Genomic DNA, 22,938 nt, shown 5'->3' with positions numbered 1-22,938 from the left:
CTTAGACTTATATACTGTTTCACAGGGCTTTACAGCCCTCTCTAAACAGTTTATAGAGTCAGCATATTACCCCTAACAATTTGGGTCCTCATTTTACCCACCTTGGAAGGATGGAAGGAAAATGATAAATGAGAGCTAGTTTGGTGTCGTGGTTAAGGCACTAGATGAAAATCAGGAGACTAGTTCTAGTCTTCTCTTAGGCATGAAGCCAGCTAGGTAACTTTGGACCAGTCATTCTCTCTGAATCGAAGGCAATGGCAGGCCACTTTTGAAAACTGCAGAGACACTCCATTCAAGCAGTTGCCAGGAGTCAAGACTGACTTGAAGGCATATTTATATATCCCCAAAAAATAGCTGCCTAAGGTAATAAATCTGCAGTAATTTTTTTAACTATAATGAAAGTATACTATACTATTTAATATTATTTAGGTATAAATACTTAAATAATTATTTAAGTATAAATAATGGATAAAGTATAATCTTTGATTATTGGTTCAGTGATATCAGTGATATTTTGTGAAATTCATGGATTGTTGTTGGCACCTTTCTATTAAAGTCATCTCCTCCAACAAATGTTTATTATTAAACATTTTAAAAACCAATACTAAAATCATTTTTTGAATTGTTAAACTGAAATTTTTAAAATCATTAATAATTTTATGCATAAAATTAATAATGTATTCTAATAGGTTTGATGCTATTTTGTAGGCCATTAATGATTGATCCCCAAGGTCAAGCAAATAAATGGATAAAACATTCTGAGAAAGAGAACAGACTGAGCGTCATAAAATTTACTGATTCAGACTACATGAGAACTCTAGAAAATTGCATTCAGTTTGGAACTCCTCTTCTGCTTGAAAATGTTGGAGAAGATATAGATCCTTCCTTGGAACCTTTGCTACTTAGGCAAACTTTTAAACAAGGTACAAGAAATAATAAAGGCTAAATATTCAAAGGAAATATTTACTATTTTTTAATAATCCGTTACATTGTTTAATGTGTTTCTTTTTATTCCTCAAATACTGCTGCCTAGTAACAGTTGAAGGTAATGCAGTTTTTCAGTACCATTATTTTTATTTTATAACCAAATTTGCATGCATTGGAGATTTAAATCCAAGAACATTATCCTTCTGATATTTTAGTAAGAGCCATGTTGCATGTATAATATTGATTAATATTTTGTCTGTCTTTGCTTTTCCAACATTCAGGCCAAGAGTATTGGAAAGTAAAAGCAGACAGTTTGTTTCCTTGTAAAAAAAATAGAATGTCCATTATAAGTAGGACTTTGGCAGGTGTATATATTTTCACTTCTATAGAATTCCTCCCTCCCTTTTATTGTTCAGCTTTTATTGTTTCTTCAATTTCTTCAGCTTTTGTATCAGGTTATAGAAAAGCCTGTGCTAAAAGATATGAAATTATGGGCAGAAGAGCAGTGTTAGTTCAACCGGAGAAGTTCAAAATAGTTTAAGATGCATTTTCTCCCCTGTATGTAGGCATATACTTTCAAAGAAATTGTATGCATGCTAGCTAAAAAGATGAAACCAGTGGGTTTCTATTCTATGTTTCAACATTATTCAAAAGTCAGTAAAGTGAGTTTTATGAAGGTTGAATAAAAAAAAGAAGTTGGAGTTAAGGCAACATTAATAGACATATCTGATAAATCTAATTCTTACCTTTAATGGTTCCCAACTGTTACCATTTGAAATTTGAACACACAGAGATTACAGGAAAGATATTCCCATGGTGTGAGTAGAAGGCAATTTATAAACCATTAGATTAAATCCAGGAAGGGACCAATAGTGTTAGTAAGACAAATCTAAAGAAGTACAAAAATTTATTTTATTTGGATGGAGGTAAAACAAGGCAAAGATGTGCCAGGGATTAACTGAATGGAAGTGAGATTGTCATGAGGTTCAAGATTATCATAGAAGCAGAAGATGATGTATTTAACCAAAATGCAAAAACAAAGTCATATCAGGGTAAGTGTTGCAAATGATAAGCCTAATGCAGAGGTTCCCAAATTTTTCTGATTCACAGGGCTTCTAGCATAGTTCCCAAACTATGCACAGTGATGCCCTAGGACCTATGGCCCACAGTTTGGGTTTTGCAGGCCTAAGAAATAACTTCAAGGGGAACAAGAAAAAAAACCCACAATGTGTATCATTAACTTTCAGTTTGTAACATTTTGCTGACCTGAGCCAGCACGGATTTATCTACATTTGGGATCTCCATGGACATCTCTATTAGCAACCTTAGGACTTCAGTACCATTCTTTTCTTTTCTTTTGTTTTATTTTAAAATGCTATTTTAATGCTAGTTGTGCAGGAGAGAAATGGAACCAGTGTTATATGAATCCAAGAGTATCCCAAGCTATCATTGAACGTGAATACAGTTATAATCTCTTTTAACTACCAAATGCTGAACTTGCTGCCAGTTAAAGGCTATTGCTGTATAGAACAAATACTTTGTTTTCTTTAACACTAGGGGGCATGGATTGCATTCGACTTGGTGAAACAATAATTGAATATTCTTTTGATTTCAAATTTTATATTACCACCAAATTAAGGAATCCACATTATTTACCTGAATTAGCAACAAAAGTTTCTTTGCTAAATTTCATGATTACTCCAGAAGGACTAGAAGATCAACTTTTAGGCATAGTTGTTGCCAAGGAAAGGTAAGTTTTCCTCAGGAGGTTTAATTCATAAATAAAATTCAGTTTCATTCTAATTCAGGAAGAATTTTGAACATGCATATAAGTATATACATGTACATATGCACATGCATGGGTAATTAAGTAATAGGTACAGACTTTTCAGAGAGACCAAATTTAATTTTTTTAATTAAAAAATAAGGGAAGTGAGTATTAACTTGTGGGTTGAAGTGTGCATTCTTCCTTGTACAATAAGTATGAAGTAATAGAAGAAATCTTTGTCAATGTTCTATATTTGGAATTCTAAGATGATTTAATTATAGGAAGAAGCAGACTTCAATGTATTGAAGCTATAATAACATGTCCCTTGCAATTGCCCGTATGCCAGTATGGAGCCTGTTCTAACTTTGGTAGCTTGATTGAACTAAATAGGATATGAAAAAACATGCATGAGTCTACTAATAGTTTTATAGAATCATTTAATCCAATAATGAAGATCAAAAGAGAATATTTTACATTGTATAAATTTTTAAAAGAGATATTTAAACATAATTGTGGCCAACAAAACATTGACATAAAAAGAACAAAAGAGCCTCAAAAAAAATCCACTAACAAAAAAGGGTTTTTGTCATTTTAGGCCAGAATTAGAGGAAGAACGAAATGCTCTTATTCTTCAATCAGCTGCCAATAAGAAACAACTAAAAGATATAGAAAATAAAATTTTAGAAACATTGCAGTCTTCTGAAGGTAATATTTTAGAAGATGAAAGTGCAATTACCATCTTGGACTCAGCAAAAATAATGTCTAATGAAATAACAAAGAAGCAGCAGGTAAACCGCTTCAGATTTTGCAAATAATAGCTATATATAATGATTAATGTGTTGATTCCAAAGCTGAACATAGCTCTAGTGGTGCACAGCAATGCTGTAATAACAGTAGCATTCTGTATGCAATTAAACTAGCTAGACATTAAAATTAAAATTAAAATCATGGGGTCACGATGGATCAGACACGACTTCGCAACTAAAAACGACAAGAAGAAGAAGACATTAAAATTAGGGCATATTTTTTTTCAAAAAATTGCCCTTTGATCACCTGCACCAGCTGGCCAATTTATATTTTGTTTATCTTAATCTGTTGTATTTTTTTGTCCTTTCCCATAAGATTACTATATAGGGGCTGCAAAATCAGATGAGCAGTAAATATTCCCAAGATTTTCTGTAGTTCAGATATGATAATTAGCCTCGTGCTATCTCATGGAGGACAGTAAGAAGAGATACAAGCAAAATATGACTTAGCTGGCCTCCAAGCGGTCTGCAGAGTAGCAAGGAAGACTGGTCTGGTGGGAAGAAAGTGGGAAGGGTGAAAGAAATGGTGATACCAGAAGCAAGCTTTCGAGCCTGTTTTCTTTTTCTTGGCTTTCTTTTGTTTATTTTATTTGGGCCACTGGGTCCATTGCTTAGGGTATTTCAGTTATCACTCTATGTGCTTCTTAGGGGAAGTATCTTCTTAGGGGAAGTATCTTGTGGCACACTGATTATTATTTGAAATTATATATGCTGGTACATTTTTCCATGGAGACCCAGTTTGGTGTAGTGGTTTAACCTTAGTCAGGAGACAGAGACAAACCACTTCTGAAAAACCTTGCCAAGAAAAATGCAGTGACTTGCATTACAGGCAGATAAGAATCAGATATGTAAAGGGGAAAAACATCCATGCTTAAACTTGGAATCAAACATAAGAGACTTATAAAACTCAACACACAAGGAAAGCCTGTGTTTAAAAATCTCAGAATTTTAATATGAATCAAAAGTTTCTCTCTTCTCTATCCCTAGTTATTGAACTGGACTCTTATTTTTAGTGCTAATATCAGAATTTCAACTAATAGGGTGTTTGTGGGAAAAAAATATTGGAATTGTCATTATTGTGCTGTCACATTATTAACTTGGACGATGGATGGAAAGAAAGGATGGAAGGAAGGATGAAAAAGACATTTTCTTTTGAACATCCTGTTGCTTCCACCCTTTCCCCATTACAAGCACTTACTAAAAGGAAGTGTTTTTAGGAGTCAGGGGAGCTGGTAGAAAGAGGGCATTGCTTTTCTGAAAAGAACACCTAAGTGGTTGTCCATCTCTATTTAAATAGTTTTCCTCTTTGGTTGAATTGCTGTTTATCATTGAACTCTCTCTTTGACTTTTAGCTTTAAACCTCAAAAGATACTGATGTTGTCAGCTTTACAAATATGCTAGCATAAAGTAGCCTAGAACATTTGTAATATACTAGAAAGTTCTCAACTTTTTCTGATTTCTGATTCTGTGTTTTATACAAACACACAAATCTAATCATAAGACTTGCTGCAGCAGCTAATAAACAGGGCATTGGTCATTGTGATGGTATAATGCAAGAAACATTGTGAAAAGAAAAGGCTTTGTTTGATGCTTAGATTTTATATTAATAACTAAGGAATGTACTTTCTTTAGATTGCAGAAAAAACTGAAATTAAAATAGCACAATCTCGAGAAGGCTACAGACCCATTGCAAAGCATTCATCCGTATTGTTTTTTAGTATTGCTGATCTGGCTAATATAGACCCAATGTACCAATATTCTCTCAGTTGGTTTGTAAACCTTTATATCAACTCTATTCATGACAGGTAAGTAGTAATTGTGTTCAGGTATTTCATTTTTCGAAATATGCCTGTTTTAAGCCTATTTATAGTTTCAAGTACATTTTTTCCCCTGAAAATAGTTGTTTTTCTGTTTGTTTGTTTGTTTGTTTGTTTGTTTGTTTGTATGTAAGCATTTATAATCTGTAAACCACCCAGATTTGCTTTATAGGGGAAATGGGCAGTATAAAAATTAATTCAAAAATCATTTCAAGTTGTAGATAAATATTTAATAGCACCAGACGTTCTTAAGAAATCAAGATTTTTTTTCTCCTTTTTCTGTTTTCTTTTATTTTGTAATTACATATGCCTAATCAGGTGCACATATTGTAGATATTGCAATATGTTCCGGTTAAATCAATATATGAATATGTATAACAATATTTTATTTAATGGATATGCACTTTCTAAATACGTGTTTCTATTTTTAATAGCAACAAGTCTAAAATTTTGGAAAAAAGGCTACGGTATCTAAATGACCACTTCACATACAACTTGTATTGCAATGTTTGTCGCTCCCTGTTTGAGAAGGATAAATTGCTGTTTTCATTTTTACTCTGCTGTAATCTTCTGATGTAAGAGATTCTAGAATTTTTAATATGTTAAGAGAGTGTTAATTATTTATCTTGTAGCATCTTAAATATTAGGAAATGTTGTATTTCAAGTAGTGGCATGTTTGCCCTTGCAAATCACTGATGCAAAGCAGCTGTTAAAATGCATCTGCACACCAGAACAAATTGAACTGGGATTAAATTGAGATGAGGTTTAGTAATTCAGTCCCATTAAATATTTTATGAAATATATTATTTATCTAAATATTTTCAGTTTGTTTATGCTCTATGTTTCATCCCTTCTATAATCATGTAGTCTTTCAACATTGCCTCATTAGTTTTTCTTGTAGGAATCTTTGCTGGGATTCTTGGGTTTTCCAGCCCACTACTGATATTGCAGGATCGCACTCAAAGCCTGCATACACTCTGACATGAACATGCCATGCAATTCTTGCACAAGTCAGTCTTCTTACATACAGGATTCCAACATGGCAGAGGTGAAATCCAGCAGGTTCTGACAGGTTCTGGAGAACTGGTAGTCGAAATTTTGAGTAGTTTGGAGAACCGGCAAATACCACTTCTGACTGGTCCCAGAGTGGGGTGGGAATGGAGATTTTGAAATCTCCTTCCCCCAGGAGTGGGAAAGGAATGGGAATTTTGCAGTATCCTTCCCCTGCCACGCCCACCAAGCCACGCCCACCAAGCAACACCATGCCCACCAAGCCACACCCACAGAACCGGTAGTAACAAAAATTTGGATTTCACCACTGCAACATGGTATTTGGGTCTCCCCCCACATGAAGTCTTCATTGTCAAAGGATCTCTAATCACTTAAGTTAATGGTAAAATGTCTCAGTGATTCAAGTCATGGTTGTCCCAAAGGTGCTTTTTTTCAAATGACAACTGGACTTCCTTGATTTTTCTTGAAGATCTTTGGCTTCTCCTCTGAGAAGTTTCTTCAGTTCTAATTAACTTGTGGGGAAGGAAGGATTTATACTCTTTTCAGTTATCTAGTCATTAATACTTTGAGAGTCATTGAAGCCATCTGGGGATTAATGGTGTAGGTAGTCCTTGATTTATGTCCACAATTGAGCCCAAAACATCTGTTGCTAAGCGAGATATTGTTAAGTGAGTTTTGCCCCATTTTATGACCTTTCTTGCCACAGTTGTTAAGTGAATCTCGGAAGTTATTAAATTAGTAACACGGTTGTTAAGTAAATCTGGCTTCCCCATTGACTTTGCTCGTCAGAAGGTCACAAAAGATGATCACATGACCCTGGGATGGTCATAAATATGAACCAGTTGCCAAGCATTCCAAATTTTGATCATTTGACCATGGGGATGCTGCAACAATTGTAAGTGGAAAACAGTCATAAGTCACTTTTTTCAGTGCTGTTGCAACTTTGAATGGTCACTAAATGAATGGTTGTAAGTCGAAGACTACTCATATTGAAATTTAGTGACAATTATGGCTAGTGAATTCTGGTTTCTAGTGATATATAAATAGACCAATTGCATTTTAACCTAAAATAGTAGTGTATTGCTTAAATTGTACTTGGTTGTTTTTTAAAACAGGGCTAGGAAAGAAATTGAACATCAGGAGTTTATGTTTTTATTAACTGGAGGGGTTGGTCTCAAGAGCAAATTCAAGAACCCTGATCCATCTTGGTTACAAGATAAAAGCTGGGATGAAATATGTCGTGCAAGTGATATGCCTGCTTTTAAAGGATTACGGTATAATAGCAACTCTTTTATCATAGTTTTTGGGGGAGGGATAAGCATTTTCTAATATATATGTCTTATGCAAATCAACACGCAAAATGTGTAGCTTTGTTTTGCACCTCACCCCTTATTGAAATCTCTGAGATTTCAATAAAACAATTGTTATTTGCTTGTCTTTGAGGCCTTCATATAGCAGGCAACATCACAGATTGCCCACCTTTTTATGTGAACATTGCCACATTGGGAGCATGCAGTAAAGAGTAAACTGTACACTTTCTGGGGGTGGGGGAGGGGGGGAAGGCAGAAAGCTTTGAAAAATTGGAGAGGCAGAGGAGAGAATAAACTTCAAAGAAAAGGATACAATAAGATCAAAGAGAAGTCTTCAAGTGCTTTCTGAGAAAAATAACTTTTTGTGAATAAGGATGAAGCTCTGGAAATATAACTAACTTACATGTGACATAATGTTATTATTTAATTTTTATAAATAATTGGTTCACTCAGAAAGTGAGAAACAATATAATAACCCCTCTCCAATGACACTCTTCTACCATGAAAAAAATCCAATAAGAAAATATAGTACCAATGGAAGAACACAATCATTTTGGAAGCATGATGGCAAAGAGATTTTAAATTATATTATTCCCAAAATAAACCTAGAAGATATTATGCCATTGCTTGCCAAATGAACTGGGCCTCACCACTCTTATTCTAGAAGAACATCTAGAAGAGTTTTATTCTTGTATAAAATTGAAATCTAAATCTTTCAAGTTTATTTTATTGTTGTAGGAATCATGTGACTTCACAACCCAATGAATGGCGTAGCATTTATGATAGTAAAGAACCCCAAACAGTTCCTTTACCCACACCATGGAATGCAGACTTAAATGAAATAAAGAAAATGATTATTCTCCGATGCTTGAGACCTGACAAGGTAAAGATGATGTATGTAACATAATTTCTATTGGCAGTTAATTAAGTAGGTGTTGTTTGCGTTCCTAAATATAATTCCATTTATTTTATGTCTCTCTCGCATTTTGCTAAATGTAAACATTCAAAACAGCTAACAGTACAAATACAAAATGCAAAAAATAATCACCTAGTCAATGTAAAATCTCAGAAGCACCAATAGCATTTCAACAAATGCACTGAATAATAAATGCTTTAGCTGACTAAGCTACAAAGAAGCTATCTTTTTGACTGATTTTCAAATTTTGCAAAAGTTTTTAGAGAATTTCTTCAGAATTGAATTGCTCCAATATTGTTAAAGACTATTCAAGGTCAAATTTAGTTTTGACACTGATAGCTGCCCCAAAAGGGATCCCGTTAATTGCAAAAAGTCAAAGAAGTCAAAAAATCATTTTCAAATTGAATTCAAAGAGAAACTGAACTTCCTTATTATACCCAGTGATCAGTTATTACAATAATATTAGATTGCCATGCATCATAGGTAAGCAAATGTGAAATCAACTATATATTTTATTTCTAAAAAATGAAGAGTTAAGCAAATGCACTAGCACACCTGTTTCCTTCCAATATTCCATACATTATATATATTGAAATAAAATCTTCTGGTTTTAGTTGTTTAACTTTTTAATTCAAGACTCTTTAAATCACATTTCATTTTTTAAAGAAGAAAGAAAACAGTATTACTGCTTATAAAACTAACAGTTTAAAATACATTCCTAAAATATGTAGAAAAAAACAAGCCTGCCAACATGTCAGCCTTTTGGATCACTACAACAGTGATTTCCACAGTATTTAGATTTGTTTGAATTATTAAATATTTAAATGATTAAATATTTACCAGTTAAGCTGCCTTGAAATAAAAACTCAGTAATTTATAGCAAATCCTATTTTATGCTCACAATTTATTTGAAAACAGATTACACCAGCTATAACAACCTTTGTGACTGATAAACTTGGAAAGAAATTTGTTGAGCCACCTCCTTTTGATCTAACAAAAAGTTACTTAGATTCAAATTCTTCAATCCCTTTAATCTTTGTGCTTTCTCCTGGAGCAGATCCTATGGCAAGTAAGTTCACTCATTATACGTGGGGGGGTGGGGGGGTTTCTTACAAAAGCTTCTGTTAGTTTGAGATTTTTTATGTGAAGTTTCTGAATATCTTTCAGATATAGCATTTAGTAATGCAACCTTTGGTTTATTGTCCATCAAGTTTAGTTTGTGTTTTATGTTAATATAAAACCATTAAAAGATACTATATAGAGAAAATACATTTTCAAAACATTCCCAGGAATGGGGAAATTGAGAGTTGGGGAGACAAATGGCCTTTATTTTGCTGTCCCAAAATTTGCTTTATTTGCAATCTGCATTTATTTTTGTTTGTGACTCTTCTAAAATCAATAGTCATCACAAAACATAATTTAGATTATTACATATTACTGATGCATTAGCCAGGGCAAGAGAGGAGGAAGGCAACAATCTTCTGAAGGCACTTGATAATGGTCAGATGTCTTGCTGTACAAGCAAATATTTGTCAGGACATGTATGTTAAATTGAGCAGCTTTAGCATAGTTGAAACCTTCCTGAACCAGAATCTGAGCACGGATAGCTCAAGCCTTTAGCACCTCTCATTTGGATTACTTCAATTTGTTCCACATATGGCTGCCTTAAAGTTAATTTGAAACTACAACTGATGAAGAATGCAGTTGCTCACCTACAGACCAGGAAAGTCTGCTACAGTAGAATAACATTAGCTTGCATGAGCTGCATTGGCTACCAGTGAGTTTCTGGGCCCAATTTAAGATGCTATTTTTCACCTATAATGTTCTTGTGACTTGGGTATTCTACATTAGCGGTCCCCAACCTTTTTGGCACCAGGGAACTGTTTTGCGGAAGGCAATTTTTCCATGGACCCAGGGGAAGGAGATGGTTTCGGTTTGGCTCACTTGCCCACCACTCACCTTCATCTGTGTAACCCAGTTCCTAACAGGCAGCAGACCAGTATCTGTCTGTGGCCTGAGGTTTGGGGACCCCTGTTCTATATCTTTGGGGATGCCTGCTTCAGGCTGAATCTACAAGCCAAGAGAGATGCTGCAGAGTCTTCCCCAGAAAATGTTAAAAGGGCAGGAATCCAGAAGCAGAATTTCTTGGTTCTATCCTCCTCACTCTGGAATTGCTTTCTCTCAGAGGTTGGCTTTTTCCTCACTATCTTCTTGAAAAATAATAAAAACAGTGCTTTTCATGAGCTAAAGAGATTAGAATGTGACTCAGCCTCAGAATTTTCAGTTTCAGATATTATCAGCAGAAGTAGTTCTAGGATATAATACACATAATATACTAGTAATGTTACTATCTTTTTTGATGATGTAAACATCTACATATTTCCAAATTATAAACATGCAGTTATTTGTGTCTTGGTGTACATAAATTGTCCCATATTAATCAACTCATACCTCATACCTACAAATGAAATGTAGACATTTATCAATGATTTTGAATACAATGCCTTAGTAAACTAAAAAGCATGACTTACAAATAGGTTTAGATGTGTGATTTATAATTATTTTCAGACAAATATTAATGCATTACTGTTTTTGTACCAGGTCTTTTAAAATTTGCAAATGACAAAAATATGATTGGAAATAAATTTCAGTCCATCTCTTTGGGACAAGGGCAAGGACCAATAGCAACAAAAATGATTAGAGAAGGAATGGAGGAAGGGACATGGGTTTGTTTACAAAACTGCCATCTTGCTGTTTCCTGGATGCCAATGCTGGAGAAAATCTGTGAAGAATTTAACAGTGAAACTTGCCATTCCTCTTTCAGACTCTGGCTGACTAGTTATCCATCACCCAAGGTATTTCAAATATGAAATATATCTGAATATTTATGAAAATTTTGTATTCTATAATAAATAAATCTTTCATAGTTGTCATCAGATAGCCCCAAAGATGTTCTCTGCAGCCCATCATGACTTTAATAAACAAAGCTTTCATATTTAATATTTATTTATTATTGAATTTATTTGTTGCTCATCTTGTGATTTAAGGTGACCCTAAGCTGCTTAAATGTGATAAGATATGCAAATAAACAAAATATAAATATCCTGCTTTTTATTTAGAGAAGGAAAGATTAGAGGTTATTTACCTCAATGGTATCTGCTAATTGTCCCGCTAAATGCTGGTTATTGTGGTAAATTCTGGCCATTAGGACCCAAGCACAGTCAAAGCTCTCTTTTACCCAAAGCATATTAATGCTATTCTGTACAAGCTAGAATTTCTAATGTAAAGATTACCTTGATATCCAATACACCCTTACTCACCTCCCACCAACCAGGAAGTACACATGTTCTATTAACACACAGAGGGTGTACTCCGTTAAAAAAAATTCTTTAGAGAACTGCAATAGTTAATTCAGGTCAAATGCTGCTACTTTAAAGCCCTAAATAATTTGGCTACAGGAGTCCTAAAGATGGTTCTTGCTATATATTTTGGACAGCTCTAAGACTGAGGAGAAGTATTAGATTTATTGTGTATGAAATTTGTCGTCTGTACCCCTGAGTCAATTAACACTGAAATTGTTACTAATCTAATTCTCAAGATTAATATATTGATGTCGTACACAAAGAAAAATAGCTGTACTGAAGGGCAATAAATGAATTATATATGAATTTTTTAAAAAAATCAGAAGAAAACAGTTTATTGAACCTCATGACTTGATTATTAGATTGATTCATTGATTGATGTAAAGGTGCAAAAAACACCAGGCACAATATTTAAAAAAGGTAGTGTATGCTGAATAATTTAAAAGAATATATAAAAACAGAACTGTTAGTAAAGTTACCATGCTTGCATTCCCTAGTTTCCCGTCACCATTCTTCAGAATGGTGTGAAGATGACAAATGAGCCTCCTACAGGCCTCCGGCTAAATTTACTTCAGTCTTTCCTCTCTGATCCGATTTCTGATGCAGACTTTTTTGCTGGGTGTCATGGAAAGGAGCAGGTAACTTTTTTCATAAAAATTGGTAAAGAGATAATTAATTATCAAAACTACACAGTTTTGCTTGCCAAATATTAAAGTGTAGCTATAAAGTATGAAAGTATGGTCTTCTATATAAAGATTTATGTATACAGTTTGTATTCTTTGGCCTTTTTATAAAATTTCTGCTGCACATACTTGCTTATATCTCCCTGTCTTGTTATCTTTTTCCACTGCCACAATTTCAGAAGTTTTTTATCCATTAGTAACATAATCTCACAAAATGGTAACTCTTATTATTTCACTGTTAACTTCAAGGAGGCTAAATTCTCCATCCTTGTACAATAAAGGAGACTCTGTCATCCAATTAATGTATTAAAATAAATGCTCTATGTGGGCTGCCTAACCGAGCAGCAATTAGACAAGTGGCAAACCTCTGAAAGGATGCAGAGTAATATAAAATTTTGGTCCTGACTAAAATATACTGCTGGGAAAAGGTAACTCATTGGAGTTAGTGAAAATATTGTTGTATGGCCCAAACAACTTTTGAATCTTATTGCCAGCCAAAAGTTTTGTAGACACAGAATGTTTCAGTTGTGTTTGCCTCGTCTTATTTCCGTTTGGGTTAACTGAGTGTTTTCCCCCCTAAAAGAGATGGGAGAAGCTGCTGTTTGGAGTTTGCTTTTTTCATGCCCTAGTACAGGAGAGAAAAAAATTTGGACCTCTGGGATGGAATATTCCTTATGGATTTAATGAATCAGACTTGCGAATCAGTGTCAGACAATTGCAGGTAAACCTCTTCATTGTTTCTTCTAAAATCTACCCAAGATTTTGTAACAAAAAGTTACAAAAAGAAACTCAGAGATATCAGTCTGTATTTCATGCCTAATATTTCCTTACCAAAAGAAGCTTTAAAAAACCTAGTAAACTTGCTTGAAGCATGAACTGTTCTGTTAAGTATATTAATATTAATGTGACTTTTCCATGTTTCTTTAGTGTTCTTTGAAGTGGGCATTCCAGAACCCTGCTGGGAAAAATAGTCCAGTCTTGAAATAGTGATATGTTTTTAACAGATCAAAACATTTAGAGTAGTTTAGAAAACACCTGAATATTGTTGTTCTTCACTGCTGAGTACTTTGTTTACAATTTCAGCTGTTTATAAATGAATATGAGCACATCCCATTTGAAGCAATAAGTTACCTTACGGGTGAGTGCAACTATGGAGGAAGAGTGACAGATGACTGGGACAGACGTCTACTACTGACTATGCTTGCTGACTTTTACAATATAGATATAGTGGAGAATTCACATTATAAGTTTTCTCCCAGTGGCAACTATTATGCTCCCCCAAGGGGCACTTATGATGATTACATTGAATTTATTAAGGTATGATTTTAATGTATGTAAAGGGTTCATATATTTAAAAAATATTTAGCAAGCTAAATTAATCTTGAGCACATTTCTGTCTATAGACAACTGTAATATATTACCTTTTTACTTTATAGAAAATAGTGCCAAATGAAATCCAAATTAAAAAATATATAATGTTCAGCATGCTGGGATAGTATTGGTTTGAGTGTAGATCTTTTTTCCCTTTACACTAGAAATAAATTCCTGCTGATTATTTGCAGAGCTATTCAATTCTCATATGATCTGCCAAACAGTGGAATTAATTGATTAGATTAATATTTCCTCAGTCCTAAATAATTAATTTTGTCTTATTATCTAGAATCTCCCTATTAGCCAGCAACCAGAAGTGTTTGGACTGCATGATAATGTAGATATATCAAAGGATCTCCAGCAAACAAAAATCACTTTTGAATCTCTTCTGTTGACACAAGGAGGAAGCAATCAAGGAGGGTCTAAAAGTGGTGGCGACAGCACTTTATATGAAATTGCAGATGACATCCTTAACAAGGTAATATGAACTGAAATAAATTATACTATAACTGCTTCAGAATTATTTTTCTGATGTTAGTCTGATATAATTGATATTGTTTAAAGTTCTCAATTATTAAAATTACAAAAACTTCATACTAACAAAAGAAGATGCATATTCTGAAAGTTGTAACTTTCCCAGTTGCAACATGTTGTGAACATTGGATGATCAGAAAGAATAAATGAAGAAAAAATGCTTTGGAATTAAACTTTCGGGTTTTTCTTTGAAGACGTTTCACTTCTCATCCAAGAAGAAGCAAAACGTCTTCAAAGAAAAACCAGAAAGTTCAGTTGCCTCTTGAAAAAAAGCACCTTTGGAACAACCATGACCTGGATGACTGAGAATCTCCATAGACACTTTGGAATTAAAGTGCTGCAGAAAATTGTTAAGAACACACTGAATTGATCATTTAACGGATAAAACAAGGCCAAATTGTTTCCTTGAAGTCCAAGTAATGAAGCTAGAACTTTTGACACATCATGTAAAAGCAAGAATCACCAGAGTGAGTCCACTCCTCACCAATGTGGAGTCTATTGCTTTAATTAAGCAAATATTGTATGCTGGCTTTCTGATGGCTCTATCCAACTATGTAATAAATCACCTGGAAGTTGAACCTACATACCTAATTACCGTATCTCAATTTAGACTTCTTAGCAAAATGCTTGCCAGATTCTTTAGGGGGCACTATTATGTCATGTTAAAAAATAAATGATTTTCACATTTGCCTATACTGAACTTGAATCTTATTCAGAAATATGGAAAGATATAAAAGTGCACTTGGTATTTATAATATATTCAATAAATATATCCCATTTATTAATATATAAATATGTATTCAATAATAAATGTTATTGCAGTAGGGACATATTTGCTGTAACTTGAAATATGAACAACAGTTGAACTTCAATGCCAAATTCCATCATACTCAAATAAATAAAACACAGCAATTCAAACAGAAAGAAAAAAAATCAATAACTTCTTTGTATGAGACAAAGAGTTATCATTTGTGGAGATGTGAATTATGAAACTGTAATCTGGTTTGTAGACTCCATTCACAACAATGTAAAAAAATGATCCCTTAATTTAATAGAAAAAAAAGAAAGAAAATAATTTCATGTGATTTTGTTGAAAGATATTTAATCTCTTTAAAGAATCTTCTCATTCTCTCACTGAAGTAATACGTGCTATGTAGAATGTAGAATTTGTGTAATAGCAATTGGAGTTTTGCAATAGGAATTCGAATTCTTTGCATTTGCCTTATCTTAATTTATTATGGTTATATAAATACATTCATAAAACAAATGTACATTTCTCAGAATTAAAATAAGTATATCAACCTTTCTAGCTTCCAAAAGATTATGATATCGAGGCAGCACTTATTAAATATCCTGTGAGATATGAAGAAAGTATGAATACTGTTCTGGTGCAAGAAATGGAACGTTTTAACAAGTAAGGGCTTTGTTTTCTTCATATTTTTACATATTCCATTTAATTTTCCAGATATGCACATGGATTATATACTAAATCTCCTAATCCTACAGTAGAAACTGTTAAATTAAAAATATGTTTTAAAGCTGTCATAACTATCCTTTTTTTAGAGAATAAAGAATTACAGTATAATCATTTGTACATGTAATTATTTATAGGTTATATAAAATTTGCAACTTGAATTATGTGTCTACATTTTTTTGTATATTTAGTTTAATAAGAACCATACGCACAACTTTGGTAAATTTGAAGAAAGCAATTAAAGGATTGGTTGTGATGGATTCTGAATTAGAGGCCCTTTGCGCCAGTCTTCTTATTGGAAAAGTTGCAGAAAACTGGGCTAAACGTTCATACCCAAGTCTGAAACCACTGGGAAGCTATATTCTAGATTTTCTAGCTAGACTGAAATTCTTACAGGTAAAACAACAAGCATATAATTAACCATTTTATTATTGTGAAATAATTTGCTATGGTTATTAATAATTTGCCAGTAGGTGTTTTTTTTATAAAATAAGGTTCTAAACCAAAATTATTCCTCTATTTCTTTTCCAAGGATTGGTATGACTCTGGAAAACCATGTGTGTTTTGGCTGTCAGGATTCTTTTTCACACAAGCATTTTTAACTGGAGGGATGCAGAATTATGCCAGGAAGTACACTATTCCTATTGATCTCCTGGGATATGAGTTTCAGGTAAAATTAGGTGGCAAAGGCTGAATTTTACATATTACATAGGAATTTGCAAAGTCTTTGAAGTGTATCAATAGATAACTGTGTTAATACATATGTGTACCTATTTTGATTCCTGAGTTTTTTGAGGTAGATGAAGGCAGGAAACAGATACTACAATAAGTACTAGCATCTTACTTTATTGTCATCATAACAGAATATTTCAAAGCTAAGACAAATAAGGCAGGCCAATCTTGATTACCTTTTACTCCATCCTGTCTTTCCAGAGCATTCTAATCTTTTTGCAATAGCTGCTGCATACTGCATTTAAATACGCAAATAGCCTTGGAGAAGGTATACAACATCTATTAGGAAAACATAAATGTAGCCTGGAAAAACAGGAAGAAGTGAGAAAAAAACTGCAGGAAATCAAACAGCTCAGTTCCTCTTAAAGGAATAGCTATAGCTAAAGTTGCATACAGGTGGGCCACAAACACACAGGCAAACGGGCGCCAAGGTTGTGGTGGAGAATTTGATGTAGCTTCTTATCTTCTGCTCAGTCACTCAAAAAATTGGAAGTTTGTTTCCTTCTCAGATATTGGTAGTCCTTGCTTAAAGATCCTAACTGGGATCAGAATTTTGGTCACTAAGTGAAGTAGTCATTAGGCAAAACATCAAGTGACTGTATTGCTTAGCAATGGCAGTTCCAGTAATCCTGGTTATTGTCATTAAGCCAGGATCACACTATTGTTAGGCCAAGAGTTTATGCTTCTGTTGCCATGTCGTGCTCACTCTGCTTCAAATTCCCCTGCCCGCCTATCTCCTCCACCATCTTTGCCTTTCTGGTATCTGGAGCCCAAGTGGACAATCTCTCAATTTCTTCTTGACTAAAGAGCTTTCATTGGGTGGTGCAGACTGCCACCTGTCAGCTTTTGCCACTTGATCATCTCTGCTGCTTCAGAGACATCTAGATTGCCATTTTCCTCAACTGGAACTCTCTCATTTTAATAGCAATCTAACTTAATTAGTGAGGACCTGGGAGGCAATTAAGACACAATTCATTGTTATATATGTGCAGGTGCTTTGATCCAAAGTGGGAATGGAGTTTAGGACCCAACATCAGCATGCTTGCTGCATGTGTTAGAAGCTTGTTAGAGGAGCCATGAGTTTTCCTGCAATTGGTTAGTAACCACTTGGGATGTACCTCATCAAAGGCACTGTTTTTTTAGGGAGCTGGTGACAAGCAAAATAAAAATACCTGTGCCATGTCAGAAGAAACACTTTTCCTGCTTTGGATTGCTTTCTATTCATTATTAATTTATCTTACTACACTCAACAGAAATCTGGGTGTAACAAAAAGGAAATTTAAAGAAGAGTAATCTCCAAATCTCCAAATAGGGACGCAGTGGCTCAGTGGCTAAGATTAGAAGTTTGGCAGTTCAGCCATTCGAATCCATAGTGCCGTGTAATGGGGTGAGCTCCCGTTACTTGTCCCTGCTTCTGCCAACCTAGCAATTTGAAAGCACGTAAAAATGCAAGTACAAAAATAGGGACCACTTTGGTGGGAAGGTAACAGCACTCTGTGCGCCTTCGGCGTTGAGTCATGACGGCCACATGACCACGGAGACGTCGTCGGATAGCACTGGCTCTTCGGCATAGAAACGGAGATGAGCACTGTCTCTAGAGCCGGAAACGACTAGCACATATGTGTAGTGGAACCTTTACCTTAATCTCCAAATACAATACTTCCTCTGTTCATATTGGAAAAGCTAGTACTAAAATTATATTTCATTGCTAAAAAGATCACTATATTTCCAATCTGAAATGAACAAAAGATTGTAACAGAGCAATAATTTATTGTTTTTATTTTGTTCAGGTTATTCCAAGGGATACTTCGACTACTGCTCCAGAAGATGGTGTTTACATCAATGGGCTATTTTTAGATGGAGCTCGCTGGGATAGAGCAAAGTTAGTAATAAACGTTTATCGCATATACAGTAGTAAAATTGCTTCTTCACCTTTCATTGAATACTAATTTTCAACATATTTTTGTAATTTGACATCTTACATTCCCTTTTCCTAGCAAAATCAATAGGAGTAAAAACAGGGCCATCACACTGAGATGCAAAATGCTAGATAACCACCAACTGGCATGATGCAGAAAACCTGAACTATTTGCTGCCAGCTGTGGTGACCTGGATGTTTTCAACAGAGATATGGCACTCTAAAACAGGGATGCATTAAATTGTTTTATAAAAGTCATGAGATGTAATATATACTATAGATTTAAAGGCAAATTTCTGTTTTAAAATATGGGGATAGTAATAAATATTCCAAATGATAGTTGGGTTTATGCGCTTCTTTACCACTTCACAACTAATAAGACATTCTTCTGTACTCCCATCTTCACCAGGTCGTTCTCTAACTGGGATGATCTGTCTACCGGTATTAATATTTGCTCAGATCATTTCCCTCCACTGAATTGAATAGGAAGTGGCATTCACTAATAACGTTACAAGCATAACCACTCTATGCTGAAGGATTAATCCTTAATGTATGGTGGAAGATCAAATTTATGCTGACTGGAGTAGCTATAGTTTTCTTCTTTTTCCTAAATATGTTATACTACATAAAACTTCATTCTTTTTAACTGTATTATGTTAGTTTTCCACAGTAGTTTTTTTTTTTTTCACCAGAGGGCTCCTAGGTGAACAACATCCCAAAATTCTCTTTGACATGATGCCCATTATTTGGATAAAACCAGGTAAGCAAATTTTTTGAAAATAATTATTTGAAAATGTTGCAATCCCATATCTCTTGCAACAAATTAGTGGATTCAATTCTTTAATGTTAGATTACTAATTACTTTACAAAGTTTAAGTTACACAGCAAGATGTCCTAGCTGTCAATACAAAAATTGTATTGTTGCCAGCATAGCAAAACTATATGCATTTTCTATATGTAATGGTACCTCGGTACTCAACTGTTTTGAAACTCATTGAATTTGGAACTCAACACATTTTGATGTGAAAATGTCCCAGTTCTTATTGTTTGTTTGGTACTCAATGTACAAGGTAGAACTCATCAGTGTCGGCTGCCTTGTAACCCACTACATTATTCCTTATGGGAAAAATTGTTTGGTACTATCATTTTTGGTGGTCATCACGCTTCCTGGAATCAATGAACGACAAGTACTGAGGTACCCCTGTGTATTTTCATTTCCCTTCCCACTAAAATTTTCCTACATGCCAACTGGGAAAAACAAGAACCAATTGCTATCCCTTATGTAGTAGTGAGATATGGTTCTAGCAGAAACAATTTTATAGTATTGATAGTTCTGCACCATTTCATTGTCTTTCAAATAGATCACCTGGAGCTCTTGATCCATGGTGGTGGGGTGGCAGAAGCTGCTTCAATGCAGCCTCCATCATCCTATCTTTGTGGATCAGTGCTGTAGGTGACCAGTGTGATGGTGGTGGTAGCCGACCAGTGTCATGGCTGTGATGGGGGAGAGGGACAGGAATATTATATGGCATGTGTGTGACCCTAATACTCATTGTTACAACTTAAGTGTTTCATAGGAGTGATCCATAGGAGAACATGTGGATATGCACTAAATCTGTCAATTGTTGTAAATTTATATGTACCTACAAACTATTTACAAAAGTTTCATTATGGTCTTTCAGTATCAAATGCAAACAGTTAATTGGCAGGGCTATTGGTTCCTACTTTTAAATGTTAATATGTCATTTATGGCCTGTCATAGTCTTTCAATATGCATTTTAAACTTGCTGTTTACATTAGTGTAATATATTGCATGCAAGGGGGCAGTAGCTCAGTGGTTAAAGATACTGAGCTTTCTAGCTGACAATCCAAGTTCAAGACCCCAGCGCTATCCAGCAGGGTGAGCTCCATTACTTACCTCAGTTCCTGCCAACCTAGCAGTTCGAAAGCATGCAAGTGCAAGTAGTAGATAAATAGGTACCACTTTGGTGGGAAGGGAACACCATTCCGTCAGCCTCAGTGTATATTCATACTGGCCACTTGACTACAGAAATATCTTTGGACAACACTGGCTCTCTTGGTTAAGAAACTGAAATGAACCACCAGCCCATAGAGTCAGACGTGACTGGGCGGGGGAAATCTTTACCTTTACCTTTAATATATTGCATGTAAGGTCATTGACTATTACAAGAAATCTCTCTTGTAACATGACATCAATATTCTAGACAAGGATTCATTGATCTGAATATTTATCATTATTTTAAAAAACAAACCTCATATGACAGCATTTATTTCTAAGTACTAGTTTATGTGTTGCTTTGATGTCTAAAGCCCTAAATCACTTTGGACCAGATATTTCCTCCCATAAAAATCAATTCAATCTCAAATGTTCTTCAGAAAGCATTATATTTATCGAAGGCAATTAAAACTCATCCTTTTTGGTGGTGCCAGTTAATTCAGTCTGTGCTCAGATAGCATTGCTATTGAACTTTAGGCACTAAATCAAGGCATATTCCCACTCCCCTTTTTATGTTAATATTTGTTTGAACATAAACAGTTTTTAACTATAATTTTATTTTATTCTCAAATTGCTACTGTCAAAGAGGGTTTTTTTTAAACATGCAACTAATGTAAAGGAATCCCATCATACTCAAAACTAAGATGTCAGGGAGAAGTATACTGTAAGAAGTTAATCCATAATATTTCACTTTTATTTATTTATTTATTTATTACATTTTTATACCGCCCCTCTCCCGAAGGACTCAGGGCGGTGTACAGCCATATTAAAACAAACATATACCCATAAAATTTAAAAACAATTAAAATATATTAAACTTTGGCCCTTATATTAAAAACCTTATATTAAAAAACTACAGACACCCAATTAAAATTCATTTTCTCAGCCAGCCCGGCCTGTTTAAACAAAAGGATCTTAAGGGCACGGCAGAAGGTACATAGGTCGGGGATTATAGTCATTTATAGTCACATGTTTAATTGCCCACCTCAAGAGATGCAATGTGTGTGGTTGTTTTTTTCCCTCAGTTTTACTCCATCGTGCTGCAATGCAGTTTGTAAGCTGTAGGCATTCAGTATTTTTATTTCATGTTATCCGCAGTTATTTCATCTTACAGAATATTTCCCTTGCAGCCAAAACATCAGAGCTCAAGAAAACAAATGCATATGTGTGTCCGCTGTACAAGACAAGTGAACGCAAAGGAGTCCTTTCAACAACTGGGCATTCAACTAACTTTGTCATTGCAATGAAGTTGTTAACCGACCAGCCAGTCCAGCATTGGATCAAGCGAGGAGTTGCTCTACTTTGTCAGCTGGATGATTAATTATATAGAACTCAGATCAGATGAGACTAATTACTCCATATTCATATCTTTCCCTAGAACAAAGGACTGTCTAAATATTTTGATCATTTAGACTTTCTGGTAACAATATTTTACAATAAACTGAACCCATTCTTGTTTATTGATGTTTTTTCTTCTGTTCTTTTATAAGAAAAGTGTTTACTATGCAAAATATCCTATTTAGTGCATCATAATTCATTTTGAAGTTGTTGAAAAATAAATTTCCTTTTGCTCAAAAATGTTGCTTCCTTTCAATTTTTAACATTTGAATATCTAAAATATTTGATTAAGTCTGTGTTGATTTCTGCTTTCTGTACAACTCTTCTGCTTTTTTGGAGGGTGACAAACTCTGGAAAATGAATTAGATTAAATGGACCATTCTTTTGCAGCCATGTTTCTTCATCTTCTGTGTGTATGTGTTTTTTTAAATATAAAACCATTCCACTTCACTACTGATGTGTGGATGGCACATATTTTTACCTCAGAGTAGCTGGAATTAGTTCTTGATATAGAATAGAATAGAATAACAGAGTTGGAAGGGACCTTGGAGGTCTTCTAGTCCAACCCCCTGCTTAGGCAGGAATCGATCATATTGTGGAAAGAGTTGTTATGATAGCATAATCAATAATGTGTGTTGTGTGTTGAGGCATCATTACAATCCAAAATTAGCAGGCATCACAGAAAAAGCAAGAAGTCAATTTTTAATTATGGACTGTTTTAGAACAATAGCCTTGTTTTTGCAACATGCTTACCTGGAGTGCAGGGGCAGAGTAGAACTATTTAATGGAAAATAAACTTGCCCTTCCAAATTCTGTGATTGAGAGACTATCCTAGAGGTTCTCTGCAGAATTAGTGTTTCCTTAACACTTCTTTGATTCAAGTGCATCTCCTATTTATACAGTAATGGCTGCTAGTACCAGAGATGTACGTCTGGTTTGCATAGTTTTGGTCAA

General features: G+C 34.5%; 1 protein-coding gene across 2 annotated transcripts in view; it reads left to right on the top strand.

Annotated features, from left to right (window-relative positions):
- The window catches only part of DNAH12 (dynein axonemal heavy chain 12), a 96,140-nt gene extending 73,916 nt beyond the window's left edge, over positions 1 to 22,224 (top strand). Inside the window, exons 56-74 of one of the 2 annotated variants that reach the window (XR_015731666.1) lie at positions 709 to 923; positions 2,485 to 2,677; positions 3,291 to 3,483; positions 5,134 to 5,306; positions 5,753 to 5,893; positions 7,445 to 7,603; positions 8,378 to 8,533; positions 9,474 to 9,624; positions 11,157 to 11,410; positions 12,415 to 12,555; positions 13,184 to 13,321; positions 13,684 to 13,917; positions 14,261 to 14,449; positions 15,816 to 15,919; positions 16,171 to 16,375; positions 16,512 to 16,649; positions 18,502 to 18,593; positions 19,322 to 19,389; positions 21,777 to 22,224. Coding sequence is in view for 1 of the 2 variants with exons in the window: in XM_087883706.1 (XP_087739832.1) it covers positions 709 to 923; positions 2,485 to 2,677; positions 3,291 to 3,483; positions 5,134 to 5,306; positions 5,753 to 5,893; positions 7,445 to 7,603; positions 8,378 to 8,522; positions 9,474 to 9,624; positions 11,157 to 11,410; positions 12,415 to 12,555; positions 13,184 to 13,321; positions 13,684 to 13,917; positions 14,261 to 14,449; positions 15,816 to 15,919; positions 16,171 to 16,375; positions 16,512 to 16,649; positions 18,502 to 18,593; positions 19,322 to 19,389; positions 21,777 to 21,967 (3,124 nt within the window). In the remaining variant the exon portion in view is untranslated. The remainder of the gene's footprint in view (positions 1 to 708; positions 924 to 2,484; positions 2,678 to 3,290; positions 3,484 to 5,133; positions 5,307 to 5,752; positions 5,894 to 7,444; positions 7,604 to 8,377; positions 8,534 to 9,473; positions 9,625 to 11,156; positions 11,411 to 12,414; positions 12,556 to 13,183; positions 13,322 to 13,683; positions 13,918 to 14,260; positions 14,450 to 15,815; positions 15,920 to 16,170; positions 16,376 to 16,511; positions 16,650 to 18,501; positions 18,594 to 19,321; positions 19,390 to 21,776) is intronic. The other variant, XM_087883706.1, reaches the window with a different exon arrangement.
- The last annotated feature ends 714 nt before the right edge of the window (positions 22,225 to 22,938 follow it).

This window comes from Pantherophis guttatus, chromosome 2 (genome assembly GCF_059756535.1).
Source record: "Pantherophis guttatus breed Tessera chromosome 2, ASM5975653v1, whole genome shotgun sequence".
Classification (NCBI taxonomy): Eukaryota; Metazoa; Chordata; class Lepidosauria; order Squamata; family Colubridae; genus Pantherophis; species Pantherophis guttatus.
The sequence above is the reverse complement of the archived record's forward strand: the minus strand, read 5'-3'. Positions and strand labels throughout refer to the sequence as shown.